Below are 19,967 nucleotides of genomic sequence, written 5' to 3'. Positions count from 1 at the left end.
CAGCAAGTATAGAAGGAACATTTATAGGTGGGAAGTATACATCTGGGTCCTTCCATAAATTATAAATTCAATTTTTATCCTAGGCAAAATTTAAAGAATTTTTTTTTCTGCAAAATTATTTTAATTCTGGAAGCAGATGTATTCATTCGTTTAAACATCATTGCAATAAAAATAAAGAAAAGTTCATTCAATCCAGTTTCTTTGCATTTCTTTCACATCAATTCCTGAAACTCAATCTCTAGCTCTGGACAACTAGTGATATGCTTTCTATCACAATAGATTAGTTTATTTATTTATTTATTTATTTTGCAATTTCATATAAATGGGATCCTATGGTATGTATTTGGTTCCTTTTGGTCAGCATAATTATGTTGAGATTTATTTGTATTGTTTCATATATTAAGTGTCTTTTCTTTCTTTCTTTTTTTTGGTGGTGGAACTGGGGTTTGAACTCAGGGCCTCACACTTGCTAGGCAGGTGCTCTACCACTTAAGCCACTCTGCCAGCCCTCTTTTTCATTTTTATTGTTGAATAGTATTCCATCGTATGGATACCATAGTTTGTCCTTTGCCTGTTAATCAATATTATGCTTCTCTGTTGCTTTAGGATATTACAGATAAAACAACAATGAATATTTATGTGTGAGTCTTTGAACAGATATATTTCATTTCTTTTGGGTAAATACCTAGATGAAATATGGATGTGCCATGTAGTATGTGATTAATTTTTTTAAGATGTAAATTACTTATCAAAATACAACATACATACTGAAAAGTACCATATCATAAACATTTAGCTTGGTGAATTCTCAATAAGTGAACACATTTTCCTGTACCTAGCATACAAGTCTAGAAATAGAACATTAACCAGCACACTAGAAGCTTCCTCATGTTCCTTTCTAGTCACTCTTCTGCATTGAGAGATAGCCTTGATTTTAGGAAAAAATTCTCCAGGTGAAACCCGTTAATTGTTATTCTTTACCTAACATGAGATGGGATCAGTCACAGGTTCTACTCTCTTTCTCTTGTGCAGTGTTTCAGGATATCATTATTTGACTTTGTTGTATAGAATAGTTGCAACAGTTTTATTTTCTTATAACATGAAAGTATTAATTTATCCAATTATCATTTACTAGGCATTTACCATGTATAAAACACTGTTCAAGACTGGGGTTGTGACTCAGTGTTAGAGCATGTGCTTTGTAAGTCTACGCCAGGCCCCGGGTTCAATTCTCAACACTCCCTACCTGCCAGCTAAAGAAACACTATTCAAGATCTTTTGAATATTTATTCTGGGTTCTATGTTTTGCCTGGATACTAAGTTTTTAAGTAAAATTTCAAGTAATTTATTTGAAAATTATTCAAATAATTTTTGAATAAAAGTTGAATAATTTGTATTCCAACAAAACTTGAATAGTTTGATCTTTTGAATAATTTTGACTATAGAGAAATGATGCTGATACAGCACAGATAGCTTTCATGCCCTCTATACAGTTCCCCTAATGCTAACATCTTATATAAACATGAAACATTTGTTAAAACTGAGAAACAGTTTATTACTAAGTAGACTAATTAAACTACAGATTTTATTTGGATTTTACCAGTCTTTCTTAGATAATCCTTTTATAGTTCAGGATCCAATTCAAGATTGGATTGTATGTAGTCTTCAAGTTTCCTTAGTATCCCTGTGACAGTCTAAGTCTTTCCGTCCCCTGCCCCTATTGATGACCGACTTCTGAAGGGTACTAGTTAGGCATTTTTTAAATAATGTCTCCCAGTTTGGGTTTGTCTGATGTTTTTTCATGGTTAATTAGGTTATGATGTTTTGGGATGATTATGACAGTAGCGATGTTTCCTTCGTATTGTATCATATTAGAAGGTACATGATATCGGCATGACGTCATGTTATTCTTGATCACTTGTTTAATATGGTATGTGCTAGGTTTCTCCACTGTAGTTGGTTTATTACTTGGAAGTGAGTCATTATTAGTCCAGCCTATACACAAGGGGGGGGAAACAAAACACCTGAACAGGGAAATATGCATATTTTGGAGTTCTGTAAAGAACATATGTCCTTTCTTGTCATTTTTTGTTCAATTAATTATTTATATCAGCTACAGACTAGTGTATATTTATGTTATACTTCATTATAATCCATAGCATTATATATTTTGTTACTTATATTCTAATTTTTGGTCATTGAATTTTTTTTTTTTTTGATGGTATTGGGGTTTGAACTCACGCTTGCTAGCTAGGTGATCTACATTTTTGTTGTAGTTTTTTTTTTTTTTTGATAGAGTCTTGCATTTTTGCCTGGGCCTACCTGGACAGCAATCCTCCTATTTTTGCCTTCTCCACAGCAGAGATGACAGGCATGCACCACTATATCCAGTTTATTGGCTGAGATAGGGTGGAGCGTGACTCTAACTTTTTACCTGGGCTGGCCTTGTGATTTCTGTCTCCTTGGTGGCTAGGATTTCAGGTACGAGCCTCCACTTTTGGCTTGTTTGTTTTGTTTTTAAAACATTGAATCTTGCTATGTTACCCAGGATGGTCCAAACTCCTGGGTTGAACAATCCTTCTGTCTCAGCCTCCCTAGTAGCTGGGACTACAGGCACCCCCATTATGCAACTATGCTGGGTTTCTTCTATTCTTTTGCTAGCATCCCCACACCTTTTAAAGTAGTCCTTTGTTTTCTGGCATACAAGGCTCAGTTCTAGAATTAGTTATATCTCTCTTTTTAAGATAATAATAATTAGAAACTGAGATCTGGGTACTGAGTTTAACCTTTTAAGAAATGTCCAGTCCTCTTTTCTTTTTTGTTTTTTGTAATTGTAGTCTGGGTTGGCCTAGAGCTCACTATGTAGCTCATGCTGACTTTGAACTCAGGATTTTCTTGCTTTAGCCTCCTAGTGCTGGAATTACACGCATGTATCATCACTCTTAGCTAAGTAGTTCTGATGAAGTCTAATGTACCAGTTTTTCTTTTATGGAAAGCTTCTGTAGTTGTATCTTTAAAAAAATCTTTGTATAATTAAAGATCACAAAAAATGTTTCCCTACTTTTCTTTAAAAAATTGTTTTGTTTTGTTTTGTTTTTTTTGTGGGACTGAGGTTTGCACTCATGCTGGCAAAGTAGGTGCTCTATTGCTTGAGCTATAACTCCAGCCCATTTTGGTCTAGTTATTTTGGAGATGGGGATCTTGGGGAGTATTTGCCAGGCTGGCCCCAAACTGTAGTCATCCCAATCTCAGTCTCCCAATAGTAGCAAGGATTACAGGTGTGAGCCACTGGTGTCCAGCTTTAAAATTATTTTTTCTTAAGTAGTAAAATCAGGGTAGAGTTTAATGTAGAATTTCTGCTTTGATTGCTGATGGTGGTGCTTATGTTTCTTCCTTGATTGCCCTAAGAAGATCATTTCTTCATTTTTGGTTTACAAGACCAAAGTATTGGTTCTACTGTAAGTACTCTTTAAGTATTTTATTTTTGACTAGCCTTGTTAGGGGTATTAAAACTAAGATGTTGAGGAAATAAAGAATAGAACATAGTTGACCAGTAATAATGAAAAGCTGTTCAGCTGGTTTTCTGTCCTCTTACTCATGTAAGTATAAAAAAGGACAGCTGTTAGAATTCAGAATGGGCATTGGCTAAGTAGAAAAAAGGACAGCTGTTAGAATTCAGAATGGGCATTGGCTAAGTAGAAAAAAGGACAGCTGTTAGAATTCAGAATGGGCATTGGCTAAGTAGATAAAATATCAAACTGTTTAGATATATGGAGCATAGGAAAAAGTTGTGAGAATAAGAGTAGAGAAGATTAAGGTTAAAACTTTTCCTAGTTTGTTAGGGATAGATCCTTTTCTCCATCTATTGATATAATATTGTCAATGTACCATTTTTGTCTGTTAATATGGTTTATTTATTAATTCTAATTTCTGTAGCTTTATTATAAGTCTTTAAGATAGTGTCTTTTCCTGCAGTCTCTCTAATATGGGGGCTTAGATAGTTCCATTAATGTCTTTGCGTAGAAGTGTTGTCCCTGTCCTTCCATTTTCAGCTGCTGTTCTCAAATTGTTCATTCTGCTTTCCTGTGAATATTTGTTGGCTATTTTAGTATTCCTTTGTCTCCTGTTCTCAAGTTACCATTACTAGCTTTTTATTCCTACACTGATGCTGATTCTTTGTGGATGTTAGTGGCTTTTCTCTAGTTGCAGAATTTTGGAGATACTTTTCTACCTAGTTTTGTTGTAAATGCTGTCCATGAATATTTTATTATGTTCTCTCTTTTGAAAAAAATTGTGATAAGAATACATAACATAAAATTTAACATCCTATTTTTTCCTTCCTTTTTTTTTGTAAGTGAAGGGCTTGTCATCCTGTTTTTCAACTTACAGTATAGTACTGTTGACTATATGCACCTCATTGTGGGCTAGATCTTTTTCATCTTGCAAAACTGAAATGTTATACCCATTGAACAAGCATTCTACTACCTGTGCCATGCCCACAGCCCTTTTTGCTTTGATTATTTTTGAGATAAGTTCTCACATTTATGTCCAGGCAGGCCTGGACTGAGATCCTCTTATTTACACTTCTCATAGCTGGGATGCAGGCACACGACAACATGCTTTTATTGGTTGGGATGGGGTCTTGTGACTCCCCCGTCCCCTTGGCCTGTCCTTGAACTGTGATTTTCCCAAACTCTGCCTCACTAGTAGCTAGGATTATAGGCATGAGCCATTGTGCCTGGTCAAGATTTCCTTCTTTGTAAAGGCTGAATAATGTTCCTATCTTCTTTATCATTCATCTGCTGATGGATATTTAGAGTACCCACATATTGGCTGTTGTGAATAATGCTGCAGTGAACATGGGTGTACAAATATCTTTTTTTTTCAATTCTTAAAGAAATATATCAGAAGTGGAATTGCTGAATCATGTTCTATTTTTTAATTTTTTGCTGGGATTTATTTATTTATTTTTGATGGCACTGGAGTTTGAACTCAGGGCCTTGTGCTTGCTAGGCACACACTCTTACCACTTGAGCCACTCCACCAGCCCTATTTTTAATTTTTTGTGCATCCTCTGTACTGTTTTCCATTGTGTCTATGCCACCATCTTATGTTCCTGCTAACAGTATAAAAGGATTTGTTTCTCTGAATCATCATCAACACTTGTCATTTTCTGCTTTTTTTTAAAATATGTAATAGCAATCCTATTGTGTGTATATGAGGTAGTATCTCACTGAGGGTTTGATTTGCATTTTCCTATTGATTAGTGATATTGGGCATTGCTTCACATGTGCTTTTTGGCCATTTATATAATCTTTTTTTGAAGAAATATTTATTCAAGTACTTTGTCCACTTTTTAATATAGTTATTTTTATTATTGACTTATAGGAATTCTTTATATATTTTGATTATTGACCTTTTATCTAATATATGGTTTATCTGATGTTTAGTCCCTTACCACATCATTACATATATAAAATGATGTATAATTTCTTCTTACTGTTCAAGGAAAAATAAATCTGTATTTTTTTCTTCTTGTGAAAGATGAGAATGGGACAGGAACCAAAAGATAAGCAAACAGGATTTAGAAATTTTTAGTGAAAATAGGAGTATATTCTAAATAATATGCTGTATTAAATGTATTTATTCAGTAGCTTATAAAATTACATCAAATGTGTACTATTTCATTTGTATAATACTCCCATTTAAAGGTTTCTGTTGTTATCCTTCAGTATTGATAACACTAAAGAGACTTATATTTTCTTATAAATAATAATAAATTTAGTATGTGTTAGCCAGCAAGAAACTCTATACTTAAATTTCCATAACAATACTTATTATTTTTGTGGTACTGAGGTTTGAACTCAGTGCTTGCTAGGAAACTACTGTACATTTGAGTTATGCTCCCATTCCTCCATAATTATTCTTGAATGTTTTGGCGTTATTAAATGTAGGTTGAGTACAAAGTTTGCTAATTATCTACAAAAGAAAGTCACTGTGAGAAGGTCATCATGCACTTTTAGACAACTACATGAAAGAATTCCTGGTTTTTAGATTTTTCTTTTGTATGCTCTATTACTTATTCTTTCATTTTTGCTCTCAAAAGCTTAAATTTCTTACTGTTGGACTTAAAAGATGCTGCTATTATGTCAAAATAGAAATAAGAAATATCTCTGTTGCAAAATTTGGAATTTTTTAGTTTCTTTTCCTGATTTCCTTACACTCATGACTTGATTTTTGTAAACAATATTGTTTCTTTCCTAATTTTTACTTTGTCTTATACTGTGTCTACGTCTGCCCTTTTCTTTGCATTTCAAAAACTTCAAGTCCTAAGTAATCACTTAGGAGTTTGAACTCAGGGCCTTCTCTTCTTAGCACCTAACACAAGGCCTGGCATATAGCAATTGTTGAATAAATAAGTTACTATAATACTCTGGTTTTCTAGACCACAAAATCTAATAGCTTGACTAAAACTCTGTGGCAATTCATTTTCTTTTTTGATAGTTCTCATTATCAGAAGGTTCTTCCTTTATATGGACTAAAAAATATCTCCTTAGATCTTTCAGCTTGGGTCTTCCCCTCTATATCTTATCCTGTATCAGATATTTGGACAAGGTCATTTACTTTTCTTTTAAATTTTTCTGACTAAATCTTCTTTGTATAATTGTTTCCAGACTTTTTATCAGTTTGAAAGGGCTTTATCTATCCAGGTGCCTCTTACTGTTAGTTTAGTTTGGACTTTGATGACAAGAAATACATACCCATTTGGTGTAAAGTATGGGGAGGGGGCACAGAATATTGTAAGTATACGTGAGATGTTTGCTGACAGATGTCACAGCATCTGCCATAGTTTGCTGGATATAGATTCTAGACAGTTGCACCTTTTTCTTTATGGTATTTCTGTTTCTTTCTGCGTGTCAGTATTGTTCACTTATTTGTCCTAGCAAATCTCTGACTGCTTTGAGTGTCTCCTATTCCATGACTTTAGATTTACACATGGTCTTTTGTGGTTGCCTGAGCTTTTTTTTTTTTTTTTGTGGCACTGGGGAATGCACCCCAGGCCTTGAGCATACTAGTCAGGTGCTCTACCACTGAGCCACTGAGTTATATTCCGAGCCTGTGCCTGAGCTTTCTTAAGTGAATCTTTTTTATTTTAAATTTTTTATTAGAATACATTCATTGTATGGGGGGATTCATTGTGACAATTCCAAACAGGCTTATATTGTATATTAGATTGCCCCCATTATCTCTCCCCCTCAACCCCCTCCCCGCCCCCACTTAGAGCAATTGCAAGAGGTTTCATTGTTCTGTTTGGTGTAAGGATATGAAGTCCATCAACTATATTCCCTCACCTTAATCTCCTGAGCAAATCTTGATATGTCTTTTTGGCTTTGCTGTTTTTTGTATCCTGTTTGTCTAGGATGTCTTACTTATTTTTTTTAAGTGGTGCTTGGGTTTGAACTCAGGGCCTTGTGCTTGCAAAGCACGTGCTCTACTGCTTGAGCCACACTTCCAGTCCATTTTGCTCTGGTTGTTTTGGAAATGGGACTCCCTGAGCTATTTGCGTGGGCTGGCCTCAAACCTTGATCCTCCCAAATAGCTAGAATTAACAGGCATGAGCCACCAGTTCCCAGCTAGAATGTTTTTTGCAGTGAGGTCACTCTGGTCATAAGTTTACTTCCAGTTTATAGCTACCCTTGTGTATCTAGTAGTCCCATTCATTTATTCAACAGATATTTTATTAAGTACCTAATATATGCCAGAAACTGTTAGAGGTAGCTGGGATGTATTAGTGAGGAAAGCAAGCCAAATCACTACTGTTTCTAGTTTCTAGTGAGGTGAGAGAGACAAGTAACAATAAGTGTAATAATTAAATACATTGTTCATTGCTCTCTGGTGAATGGTTGGTATGGTTGAGATGGTTGCTACCCTTTGTTTTGACTCTAGAACAGATGGTTATCATAAGTATAATGTAGATAACCACTGATCTAGTTTATATAAGTGTGTCATAGAAACAGATTATTTAGTAAGTTATGAATGAGAGTAGCATTTCTCAAACCAAGTTTAATTTTTTTTTTTTTTTGCAGTACTGGAAGTTGAACTCTGCCTTATGCTTGCTAGGCATGTGCTCTATCATTTAAGCCATTCCCTCCAGTTCATTTTTTGTTCATTGTTTATTTTCCAGATGTGGTCTCAAACTGTCTTTTACCTGGGCTGGCCACAAACCATGTTCCTCCTACCTCTGCCTCACAAGTAGCTGTGATTACAGTCTCAAGTTTAAGGTGTTATAAAACAAGAAGTATATATTTTATATATTTGTATTCTAAGCATACAGAAAGCACTTAGTTTATTTTTACCAATTGGTATAATCAATAAATGTTAAACATCCTGGTTTGTGTGAAGCAGAATATTATATTTCTCCACCTAATTAACCCTTATTCATTCTTTCATTCTTTGCAGATGTTCTTCTTCCCCATACCACTTATAATTCCTCACCCATTACATACATAGTAGTTAGCAACTTCAGAGAATATTGTTTAGGTCTTGGGGTCACTAGAACAGTTATTTTGCAAGAGATAATGGTTCATCATAAGACACTTGATAATCATTGTGGCTGAGCTGGGTAACCTGTCAGGACCCAAATGAAAGAGAGTTACCAAACATAAAAGAAGGAAGTGTCTGACTGAGCCAGTGTTTTACTTCACTTTTCCTAAATTTGTTTTGGGCAGTTTGTTAGCATACATACATAGTCTTTTCATGGAAAGACATTTCCAAATGTGCTGTTGTCCTGGTGAGGGACATCCCTCCTTCAAGAATATATGAGCTCCATTTGGTCATCATATTTCTTGATTTTTTTGTTAATGTGGCAGAGTAGGAGCTTGAAAGAAAAGCATCAAGGCTTTGACTAATAACAGCTCCCTCCCTTTTCTAGATTAGCTGTGTTCAATGTAGTAGGCAATCTCTATTTTGTCTCCTTAGTTACTCTTCTCTCTAGGAGTGGTCCTCTTCTGTTGAGGGATGTCTTCTTCTCCCTCCTCAGTCATCTTGCTTCATTAATGTGTGGTACAAATAGGAGATGCTCCCATAGCTGCTGTGATTGACATGACTCACTTCATCTGTGGTAGAAAGTAGAAATCTGACTTTTCCCTTACTGTGGCTTATTCTTCAGTATATAGCCTCATCTTCTCAGTATTCTCAAATATAGCCATAACTGCCCATAAGATGGTAATCAGAAAATACATGTAAACTTGGGAAGTAAGTTTAAACATTCAATCATAACATCAAATAAAAATCAGAAAATATTTACTTTTTGAACAATAGCCCTTTATATTTGATACTTGCAAAACCAAGACATTATAGCCCTTTCTACTTGTTGTTGTTTTTTTTTTAAGAAGGGTCTTTCTGTGTAGCCCCAGCTAGCCTTGAACTCATGATCTCCTGCCTATAGTGTGATAGGCATAGGCCATCACATCTGGATTCTTTGTATATTTTATTTGTAGTAAAACATCATTTTGCCATTTTGATTTTGTCCTTTCTAATCTAATTTCTATTTTCAAATAATATTATAGGATAGCAGAAAGTCTTATAACTCCTAGATCATATTTTGACATATTTATAAATGTTATATCAACATTTCAAATGTAGCCATCATGTTATTAAATGCTATATATCATCATGAAATCAATAAATTATGTGTTGCTTCTGGAGAAGTTTTCAAAGTTATATTCCTGCCACAGAGGAATTTTTCATCTCTCAAATTGGAAATGATTAAAAGAAACCATTATTTATTTATTCATTCATTCTATTTTGTAGTGCTGGGAATTGTACCCAGAAATTTAACAGAAAGCAGTGCTGGGGATATGGCTCAGTGGTAGAGCACTTGTCAAGCATACAGAAGTCTCAGGAGTCAATGTTAGTACTGCCAAAAAAAAAGTATAGTAAAAAGCAATTTAGATCTAACATGCACTTTCCACTCCCAGTTAACTCACAGATTATGTTCCTAAAATTCAATCCATTCTTTGATGTCACAGGATAATTTTATAATAACAATGACATAGACCTATAGTTTTCAACCCAGGGCATATTTGGCAATGTCTGAAGATATTCTTGGTTGCGCCAGTTTGGTGGTAGTGGGTGCTATTGATACCTAGTGAGTTGAGACTGGCAGTGCTGCTAAACATACACTACTGTACATAAGACAGTACTCCTTGCCACCCAACACACACTAAAGAATTATCCAGCCAAACATCAATAGTGCTGATGCTAAGAAACTGCCTAGACAGTGGTAAGGTCTTATGCCAGTCTAAAAAACTTTACTTAATCCATAACAGTACTTATTAACCCCCAACTGAAATTTAGTGCTAACAGCATCTTTTCATTTGTCATTTAAAATTACTCTAGTTTCCATAGAAAAGTTCTTCTTAATTTTCAAATTGAGACACTGAGATTACTTTCTTCCTTTTTTGCCCCCCCCTCCTTTCTTTTTTAAGTTTTCCATATGTATCAGTGAATCTTTTGACAGTCAATAGGATAGGGATTTTCAGTATTGTGTTTAGAAGAGGAATACTTTTTTGTTTATTTATTTATTCACTCATTCATTTATACTGGGAGTTGAACTCAGAGCTTCACACTTGCTAGCCAGGCACTCTATTACTTAAACCACTCCACCAGCCTTTTATGCTCTTCTAAAACTTAGGAAATGTTTAACCTATATATCAATTTATTCAAATATTTATTTAAAAATAAATATTGCTACAGTGAGTACTCAGAATTTTTAGTACTTATTTATAACTGACTCATTTTGATTTTATTAACAGGGTCAGCAGAAGGTCTGGGGAAAATAATCCAGAGATTTCCACAAAAGGACTGGGATGATACTCCTTTTCCACAGGGAATAGAATTGGTAAGTTGGTATTGTATTATTGTACTTTTATCATGATATTTTTCTTTTTAAAAATGTTATTTCTGTTTGTATTATGTTACATTTCCTGTTAAATAATTTGATGATTTAACTGTAACATATTTCTAGAAATAATTTTCTTCTCTCCTGGACGTTCAAGATTATATTGATTTGGGATGCCTGTTATCCTGTTCTTTTTCTTAAACTTCTCTGTAACATTAAAGGTGAAATCGATGACCTTTATGTATTCAGAAGCAGAAAAATATGTCCTGATTCTTTAGTAAAATTCTCAGTCTAAGTAGTTTATGTATCTCTAAACAAATATTTATTATTTTTTTTCTAAAAATTTCTAGGTTATTGTTTTAGTTGAAACAAAACAAAAACTAGACAATTTAAAAAGCCAAATGTTTGTTTAATGGTGACCAGTCATGGTTTGCGCTTGATCTTGAAAATCACAAGTCTGAATTCTTTCCTTTTTAACTATAGGATCTGTAGATTTCTTTATAAAATGCAATTTGACTGCTTTTTCCCCCTCTACCTTTGGTGGGATTGGGGTTTTGAACTCAGAGCTTCACTTGCAAATCAGATGCTTTATCGCTTGATCTACACCTTCAGCCTATTTTGCTTTTGTTATTTTGGAGATGGAGTCTCTTTAACTACTGTCCTCAAACTGTGATTCCTCAATCTCAGCCTCCCAAGCAGTTAGGATTACAGGCATGAGCCACTGGGTTCTGGCCCCTAGTGCCTTCCCTCCCTTCACTCCCTGCCCTTTTTGGATAGCCATTATTTTAAGAGAATTTAATGGTTGAAGTATATAATGGCCAGGGCATTTTACCACCATGGTAGACTCATGGTGGGTGGTAAAAAAGGGAACTAGAAAGATGGTCACTAAAGCATTTTGCAATTGACTTTAATTTGGTTCTCTAAGCATGCTGGGGAAAAGAGAAAGAGAGAGAGAGAGAGAGAGAGAGAGAGAGAGAGTGAGTATGCATTCACATATAAACAGTATTCTTCAAAGTAGTTCCTGTAGAAAGAACATTTGGTATAATGTGATACTTAAGAGTGCAGGCTGTGGAACAGACTGCCAGGTTTGAAATCCCAGCTATATGGTATGACTTTTGACAGGTTTCTTAACTTTGAGCAGCAGAACCTTCATCTGTAAAATGAGGATACTGGCAATACTAATATTAAAGGAATGTTGTAAAGATAAAATGGAAAAATGTACATAAAATGAATAGAACCATATTTTCCATAAAGTAAATGCTCTATAAATGAGGTAGATGGCTATTTATTATTACTGTTGTTGCTGTGCTTGTTTGGCATCCCTCAGCATCTCACTCAGAGGACGAAGTGCTTATTTGTTGTTAGCATGAATCAGAGATATCTATTAGGAATAAAATGATGTTGAAAACTATAAACTTTCTCATCTTAGCTGATGACAATGATCTCTCATTGTGCTTTACTGAGCATGAAAGACAAATTGTTAAGCACTTCATTTTGATTTTTGTAACTCAGCCATGTAAAGAAGGCTGTGGGTTTGTAGGTCCACAAAGAGGGTAAATCTTGAATTTTGGCATTAAAAATGGGGAAGGAATGTAAGAATCCAAGGAAAGTGACTTTTTGGAGAGCCCAGTGCATTCCTTTCTCTTTTCCCCCACATGCCTTCACATACCAGTAATTGGCCTTACTGTGTGAAAAACCAGGCATTTTCTGCAATATAAGCTTCAAACCCTGTTTCAGCATTCCTTTTAGTGGTGACTAAAAGGGGAAAATTTTGGTGTTAGGGAATTGATAGATCTTTCTGTGAGTTCCTTTCTCCCTTCACATCAAAGTGTGAGGTATACAAACTATATCAATTTGATAATATGAACAGTGAGCCACCTTCATAACTTTCTAGAGCAGCAGACAATATGGGGGCAAAAAGAGATTGAGGATTGGCATAGCTATTTAGCTAGGCTTGAGAAAAATGATACTTTCTGTGTTTTGAAAGCCGAGTATCAGATGCCTCCCATATTTTTCCATAGTAGGGAGAGATATACATTAATTTTACTACTTAGTAAATGGATATATTTTTCTTCGTATCACAGACACTGCTATGTTCAAGTGTTATTAGTGTCTATATGGTAACAGGTGGAGTCATGTGCTGCTGGGATAGTGAAATGGAAGTGCCAGAGGTGGGCAGAATTTTTTCTCAGCTAAGACTTTCTTAGGTGACTTCTTGGCATCTCATAATGTGGTGGGCTTCATTAATACTTAAAGAATATTTGATCTGTTAAATTATGTTGGAAATTTTCTTCTTCCTTAAATTTTCTCCATAACTGATAGCAATTCTGATTCTTTAGTGTTTATTATGCTTTGCCAAGTACAAAATAATGTCTTACATCTATCAAAGCCCATTTTAAAAACAGAATAAATTACTGTTGTTTTTTGCCTTTTAAAAATATTTATTGACTTGTGCTTGCATGTATTACAGCTATATAATTATTCTATATATTGTATTAGTAAATAGTACTAATTTAATAACTGATATACTGTGTGATCTTAATTAAATCCTATAGCTTCAAAGTGAAAGATAGATTTTAGTCTAATTAAAGGTGATCTGACTAAATCATCTGACTAAATGACTTGTTAATTCTGGGTTAGTACTGACCTTTTCCCAATGACCTGCAGGGAAAAGAACCCTACCCTTTCCAAGGTAAATGGTTTTTAGCCTGTAACATTAAGATTAATATCTAACAGTTGTATAACATTGGTAAATTATCATCACTAGTCATCAAATATACTATCATGTAAAATAGGTGATTGTGTATTAATTTGCAAATAAGTAAACTGAAGCTTAGCAAGTTTAAATAATTTTACCAAGGTCTAACAGCTAGGATGTAGCAGAACTAGTATACAAACTCAGGTCTTTGGACTCTTAGTTTTAGCCAAGATGTGATAGTATTCTGGAAATGACATTTTAAGCTATGTTAGCTTTATATTTTAGTGTAAATGCAGGATCTGAAAACAGAGTTCTGTAATTTGGAAAAACTGATGTTGAAAAATGTTAAGAGAATGATGCTTGTATTAGTCAGTTTTTCATCACTGACACAGGCTACTTATGAAGAAAAAGAGGTTTATTTAGCTCATAGCTTTCTAAGTTCGAAGTCCAAATGGTATAGTACAGGCTCAAGTACTTTACAACTCCAGTGACCTAAAGACCTCCCACCACTACCTCCTGATACTACTTCCCTGTAGGTCAAGTCTTTTCTCCTGGGGACACCTAAATTACATCCAAATCCTAGCACTGTGTTATTGAATAGAGACCAACTTTACTTATTTCATCTGTGGACAAATATGAATTCAGAGCCTAATAATATATTGAAATTATTTTCTATTACCACCTGTTCTTCTCAGGCAACATGTATTTGATGCACTTAAATTATGAGTGAAAGATTATGATTAAACTTTACAATTTTTGGAAAAGGATTTTCATTAATAAATCTCAAACTTAATTTAGAAGATGCTGAATTTATTCTTTCCATTTTTTTCATAAAGAAATTGCCTTCATTTTCTTTTCCTTAGAAGTGGTGAACTTTAATTTGGATAGATTTTAAAAATAAAAACATGAAAATAAGCTAAACCAAACATAATAACTGCCTTTCCAGTTCTGAGATATTTTTATCTTTTTCTTGTGCTTTTTAGGCATACATAGAAACCACAGACAGTCATATAAATAAAGTTTAAAGCTAATTTTAGTGAAGTATTTCAAAGAAAATTAAAGAATTGTTTTCTAGAGGCATTCTATGGCTAACAATCTATTTATGACTATGGGAACAAATATTTTTATTGGCTAGGTCTTGAACATCAGCAAAATAGTATTGTTTTGGCACTAGTTCCTTTTCAAGATGCCCTGTCCCAGAAGTGAATCCTTTTATATCATAATTCAGAAAATATGCCATAATCTTCATAGAACATCTGCACCGAGGCATTTGCAGCACACTTAATTTTCTTAGAAGACAAAAGGACTGTGATAAGTAAGTTTTGTGACTTGAAAAAGAAGAAACAGTCAAATACAATTTCAAAATTTGAAGTTCTTAAGAAATTATTTATTTAATTATACACTAGTTCTCTTTTAGTATGAATCAAGTCTTTTATAAGTATACATTGGAGAAAAGAGAAAACAAAAGCTGCATTTAATGTTATGTTTAATATAACATAGGATAAGTGGCTTTAGTATGGGATGCTATTTGAGGGCAGAGAAGTGTAAGCACCATGCAATGCTTTAATTCTTTAAGATGTTTAGAATGTGATGGATGTAACAAAGTGGACAGCAGTCATCTAATTTGACTTAGATATAAGGTCAAGGAACCAAGGGTAGAAAGCACAATATAGATTTTTTTTTTCTCCTCTCTTCACAGAGAAATATGCATGACAGGAAAATGAGAAAAATAGTAAACATATTGCATGACAGAATTAGGGTTTATGAAGATTTAAAAAGTTTGAAGTTATGGGCCTTTTATCTAAGAAGATGAAATGTGCTAGGTAAACATGTAAGTTCCTGCATGTGGGTATAAAAAGCCAGCTGTGCAAATCATTATTTAAAATAAAGATAAGTGGATAATATATTAACCAGAGAGATTTGAGAAATACAAGAAGATAGCTTTTAAAAAATTATAATTGATACTTATGAATGCTACTGTAGATAGCATCTAAAGCCTGTGTCCTGAAGTAGTATGCTAGGTGATGTATAGTGTTAAATATGGCCCAGAGTTGGTATGAAAGATGTGTGGGAGGACTCTTGATATCATTTAGATTTGAGGGTTAAAATATAAGAATACTGGTTTGAAGTATGAAGACACAGCCTTTCAAAATACTAAGGACTACAGAAGTATTTTAAAAGTTGTATTTACATCAAAGTAAGTGGTTATAAATGGGTTTATGGTAGAAAGTGGTGGCTTTAGCTCACATTTTTGTTTTCTACCCCGATTGTTGTTTCTTTGAAGTAATAAGACCACGTGGTAGGGAACTTAATGGAGTCTAGAGAGGGTGCATCTGGAGTAGTAGGTCCTCGCAATATCTCTGAGGAAGTGAATAGTCAGTCTTTATGATAAACTTTTCCACTTCTCTACTATTCGCTAAAGTGGTTTACTTATCCTATAATAGAATTTCATTCACTAACAATTCTGCTTAAAATGCATTGATCCCCTCATTTATGCTACAGAGTCTTTTCCCTATTGCCATCTATTTCAGTATCTCTCAGAACCATCTTTAGACATGACTATCTTGCCATGCTGGGGTTCTGCTAACTTGGTGCTTTGAGGCCATAGAGAGCTTCATGAGGAAGATACAGAATGACAGTCCTGACACACTGTAAATTTCTGTTGTTTGCAAACAGCCTGTCCTCATTCCAACATGGGACTATACTGCTATTTACCTGTCATGCAGTTGCCATCATCCCTATGGGTTATTCTGCAGTTCCCCCCCCCTCCCCCCCCCTGCCGGGGTTTGAAATCAGGCCTTTCACGCTTGCTAGGCAGGCACTCTACCACTTTGGGCCATTCTGCTTGCCCTGTTCTGCACTTTTAAAATTCCAGTTCTTCTACTCTTCCATTTTCATTGATTTCATTCTCATTGTCTTACCTAAAAAAATGTTTTCTTGATTTTACCTCTTTTATTTACTGTCCTAGTTCTTCTTCATTATAAACTATTTCAAAAGTTTCTTTTTTGTTATCTCCATTTCTCCAAGAGACAAGTGTGGTAGAAACAGTATGGGATCTGGAATTTAAAATCCTGAGGAAAGTTAATTTAGCCTTTCAGATAATAATATTTTTCCTGTGGGTTTTTTTAATAAGGCAACTGCCTATTAATATTTTGAGAAATTATAACATCATAATTTCTTATCATTCACTCATACCCATCTCACCCACATTTCAGAGAGTTCTACCCTGTGAGCTTACAGTTCATGCCTTTTCCATTCTGAAATCATAAAGTTAAAGATTATTAGTCTTTCTGAATTAGGTAAGGTAATACTAAGCATTGTAATAGATAGACATGAAAATCTGACTGCTTTACATGATAAAAGTTTTTTTTTCCCGTTACTTAGCATTAAGACTAATTAGGGCCAGTAGAACATATGGCAGTGTGACTTTTCATCTATAAAATGTGGTCCTTGGGTCATCTCGGGCATCAGCGTTTAGTTGGCAGAGGAGTAAGAGAAACCATGGGGGATAATAAATGGTATTCTATCTGTAGTAAAAGTAGATTTTATGGGATATGCCTGGAAGCAGTATATATCATCTCTATCTGTATTTACATTGTTCAGAAGTCAGTCACATACCATTAACTGTAGAAAAGTTGGCAGATATAATGAACAGTTTTCTTCTGCCACAGTGTTTTGCTGATTCCAAAGATTGTTCACCTATCTTAATTCTCTTCAACCACTTCATTTGTTTACATTGCTAATTTAGTGATGTTATGTAGTTGTCCCATAGCTATATCTTATAATAAACAAGTAAACATAAGTAAAGTATTTTCCTGAGTTCTGTGAATTGCTATAGCAAATAATTGAACCTGAGGCAGGGGATTACAGGAACTCCTGAATTTGTGGGTAGATGTGTGGGTAGTATGTGTATCCCATTTGTGGGTAGTATGTGTATCCCATTTGTGGCTAGCATCTGAAGTGGGAAGCAGTCCTGACCTCTTGACTTAAGAGGTCTGTACTAATTGTTGGTAGTTAATGTAAAAATTGAATTGAATTCAATTGTTGAATACACAGTTGATGTTAGAATTGGTGTTGAAAAGAAATCACACATTTGGTGTCAGAGGAAACACAATACAATCTATATGCATACTTTGTTCTGTCTTATTTTGACAGTACTAGGCTTTGAACTCAGAGCCTTGTGCTTGCTAGGTGAGTGCTCTTCCACTTTAGCCATGCCCTAACCCTTTTTGTTTTAGTTATTTTTTGAATAGGGTTTTGCATTTTTCCTGGGACTGTGATCCTATTTGTGCTAATTGGGATGACAGTCATATGCCACTTTGCCCAGCTTATTGGTTGAGATGGGGTCTTGCTAACTTTTTGCCTGGGCTGCCCTTGAACCATGATTCTCCTGATCTCTGCCTCCCAAGTAGCTAGGCTTAGGGATATATTTTCTTTCAACATGATTGTGCTATATTTTCTTCTTTTTTCTTAATTTTTTATCAGGGCATTATAGTTGTTCAGGGGATACATTGTGACATTAACATAAGTGCTTACAATACATCTTAATTAGACTCACCCCCTTCATTTTTCTCCTTCATCTCTCTCTCTCCACTTCTTAGAACAATTTCAACAGGTTTCATTGTTCTATTTTCACACATGGATACAAAATATATTGACTATATTTGCCTTCCTTCACTCTTTCCTTCTGCCCTCAGGACCTGTTTTACCTTTTTGTTCTTTATGTCTTTTTAAAAGGGCATTTTTATTAGTACATGATAATCATATAGGGAGTTTCATTGTGACATTTCCACATAGACATGTATTATATCTGAATTAGTTCATCCCCCCCATTATTCTGCTTCCTACCCCATTCCTTCTCCTCCTCTTTTTTATTTGGTGGTACTAGCATTTGAACTCAGGGCCTAATGCTTTCTAGGCAGGTGCTCTACAACCAGCCATTTTTTGTGGTGGCTATTTTTTTTTCTTGGCAGCACTGGGATTTGAACTCAGGGCCTCATGCTTGCTAGGCAGGCGTGCTTACCGTTTGATCCACTCTATCAGCCCTTTTTTATGATGAATTTTTTTTTCGAGACAGGGTCTGGGGAACTACTTGTTCAGGTATGGCTTCAAATTGCAATTGTCCTGATTTCTGCCTCCTGAGTAGCTAGGATTATAAGTGTGAACCACTGGCTCCCAGCTTGTGTTAAGTATTTCTGAGATAGGGTCTCTTAAACTATTTGCCCAGTTGGCTTTGAACCTCGATCCTCTTGATCTCTGCCTACCAAGTACCTAGGATTATAGGCGTGAGCCACTGGCACCTGGTTCCCATTTCCTTTTCTGGTTGCAGTGTTCATATTCATACTTGAGTAGAAAACACATCAACCATATTCACCTTCTTTACCTTCTTCATTTACCTTCCCCTTCCCATTAGTGCCCTCCTCTGAACATGACCTGTTTTATATTCCTGTTCTTCATTGTTTAGGTTTCTGCTAGTTGTTCAGTGGTTTTGGTATTTTAACTGTAAATATATTGTGTTAAAATCAGTCTAACCCCTGCACTACTTTTCACCCTTTCCTTCTACCCTGTATCATTCAGCAGTTTTCTTGTGTCTTGTTCCTACACAGATGTGATTTATTTTATTATTATTGATTCTCTGTCATTTTTCTTTTCCTCCTCCCTTAGTCTCCTGTAACAGTCCCACTTTTGGAAACATGTTCTCTCTATATTTATATGTATGATAATGCTTGTATTTGTATTGACTATGTCTTCCATATATAAGAGAAAATATGTGATCTTTGTCTTTCTGAACCTGACTGACTTAAGATGTTCTCCAGTTCCATCCATTTACCTGTGAATAACAAAAGTTTATTCTTGATGGCTGAATAAAATTCCACTGTATATAAATACTACATTTTTTTAAACCCATTCATCTGTTGTAGGGTATTTGGGTTGTTTCCATAGCTTGCCTATCATGAGTAAACATGTATGTGCAAGTGTCTTTATTGTAACCTGATTTACTTTCCTTCAGGTATATGCCTAGGAGTGGTATTGCTGAATCATATGGTAGTTCTATTTTTAGTTTTTGAGGAGGCTTCATAATGTTTTCCATAGTGGTTGTACTAATTTACATTCCCAGAAACAGTGTATAAATTTCCTTTTTCTCTCCTATCCTAATCAGCATTTGTTATTGTTTGTGTTCTTGATGGTAGCCATTCTAAGAGTAGTAAGATAGAATCTTAATGTGGTTTTGATTTACATTTCCTTTATGGCCAGGGATACCAAGCATTTCTTCATGTGTTTTTTGACCACTTGTAATTTTTTTTATTTTTCATTTGGTAATGTTTATTTTTTTAATCATTTTATTATTTTTGCACTGGGGTACAT

The 19,967-nt window shown here is 34.7% G+C and overlaps 1 protein-coding gene across 10 annotated transcripts in view; it reads left to right on the top strand.

Moving 5' to 3' along the window:
* Sbf2 (SET binding factor 2) overlaps window positions 1-19,967 on the top strand; it is a 406,422-nt gene that overhangs the window by 76,061 nt on the left and 310,394 nt on the right. For all 10 annotated transcript variants that reach the window (XM_074041194.1, XM_074041166.1, XM_074041157.1 and 7 more), the window contains one exon: window positions 10,818-10,903. In XM_074041194.1, coding sequence (XP_073897295.1) covers window positions 10,818-10,903 — 86 coding nt within the window. Of the gene's footprint in view, window positions 1-10,817; window positions 10,904-19,967 lie in introns of those variants that run through there.

The sequence above is a fragment of the Castor canadensis genome, chromosome 1, assembly GCF_047511655.1.
Source record: "Castor canadensis chromosome 1, mCasCan1.hap1v2, whole genome shotgun sequence".
Lineage (NCBI taxonomy): Eukaryota > Metazoa > Chordata > Mammalia > Rodentia > Castoridae > Castor > Castor canadensis.
Note: the sequence above shows the minus strand (reverse complement) of the source record. Positions and strands in the feature narration are given on the sequence as shown.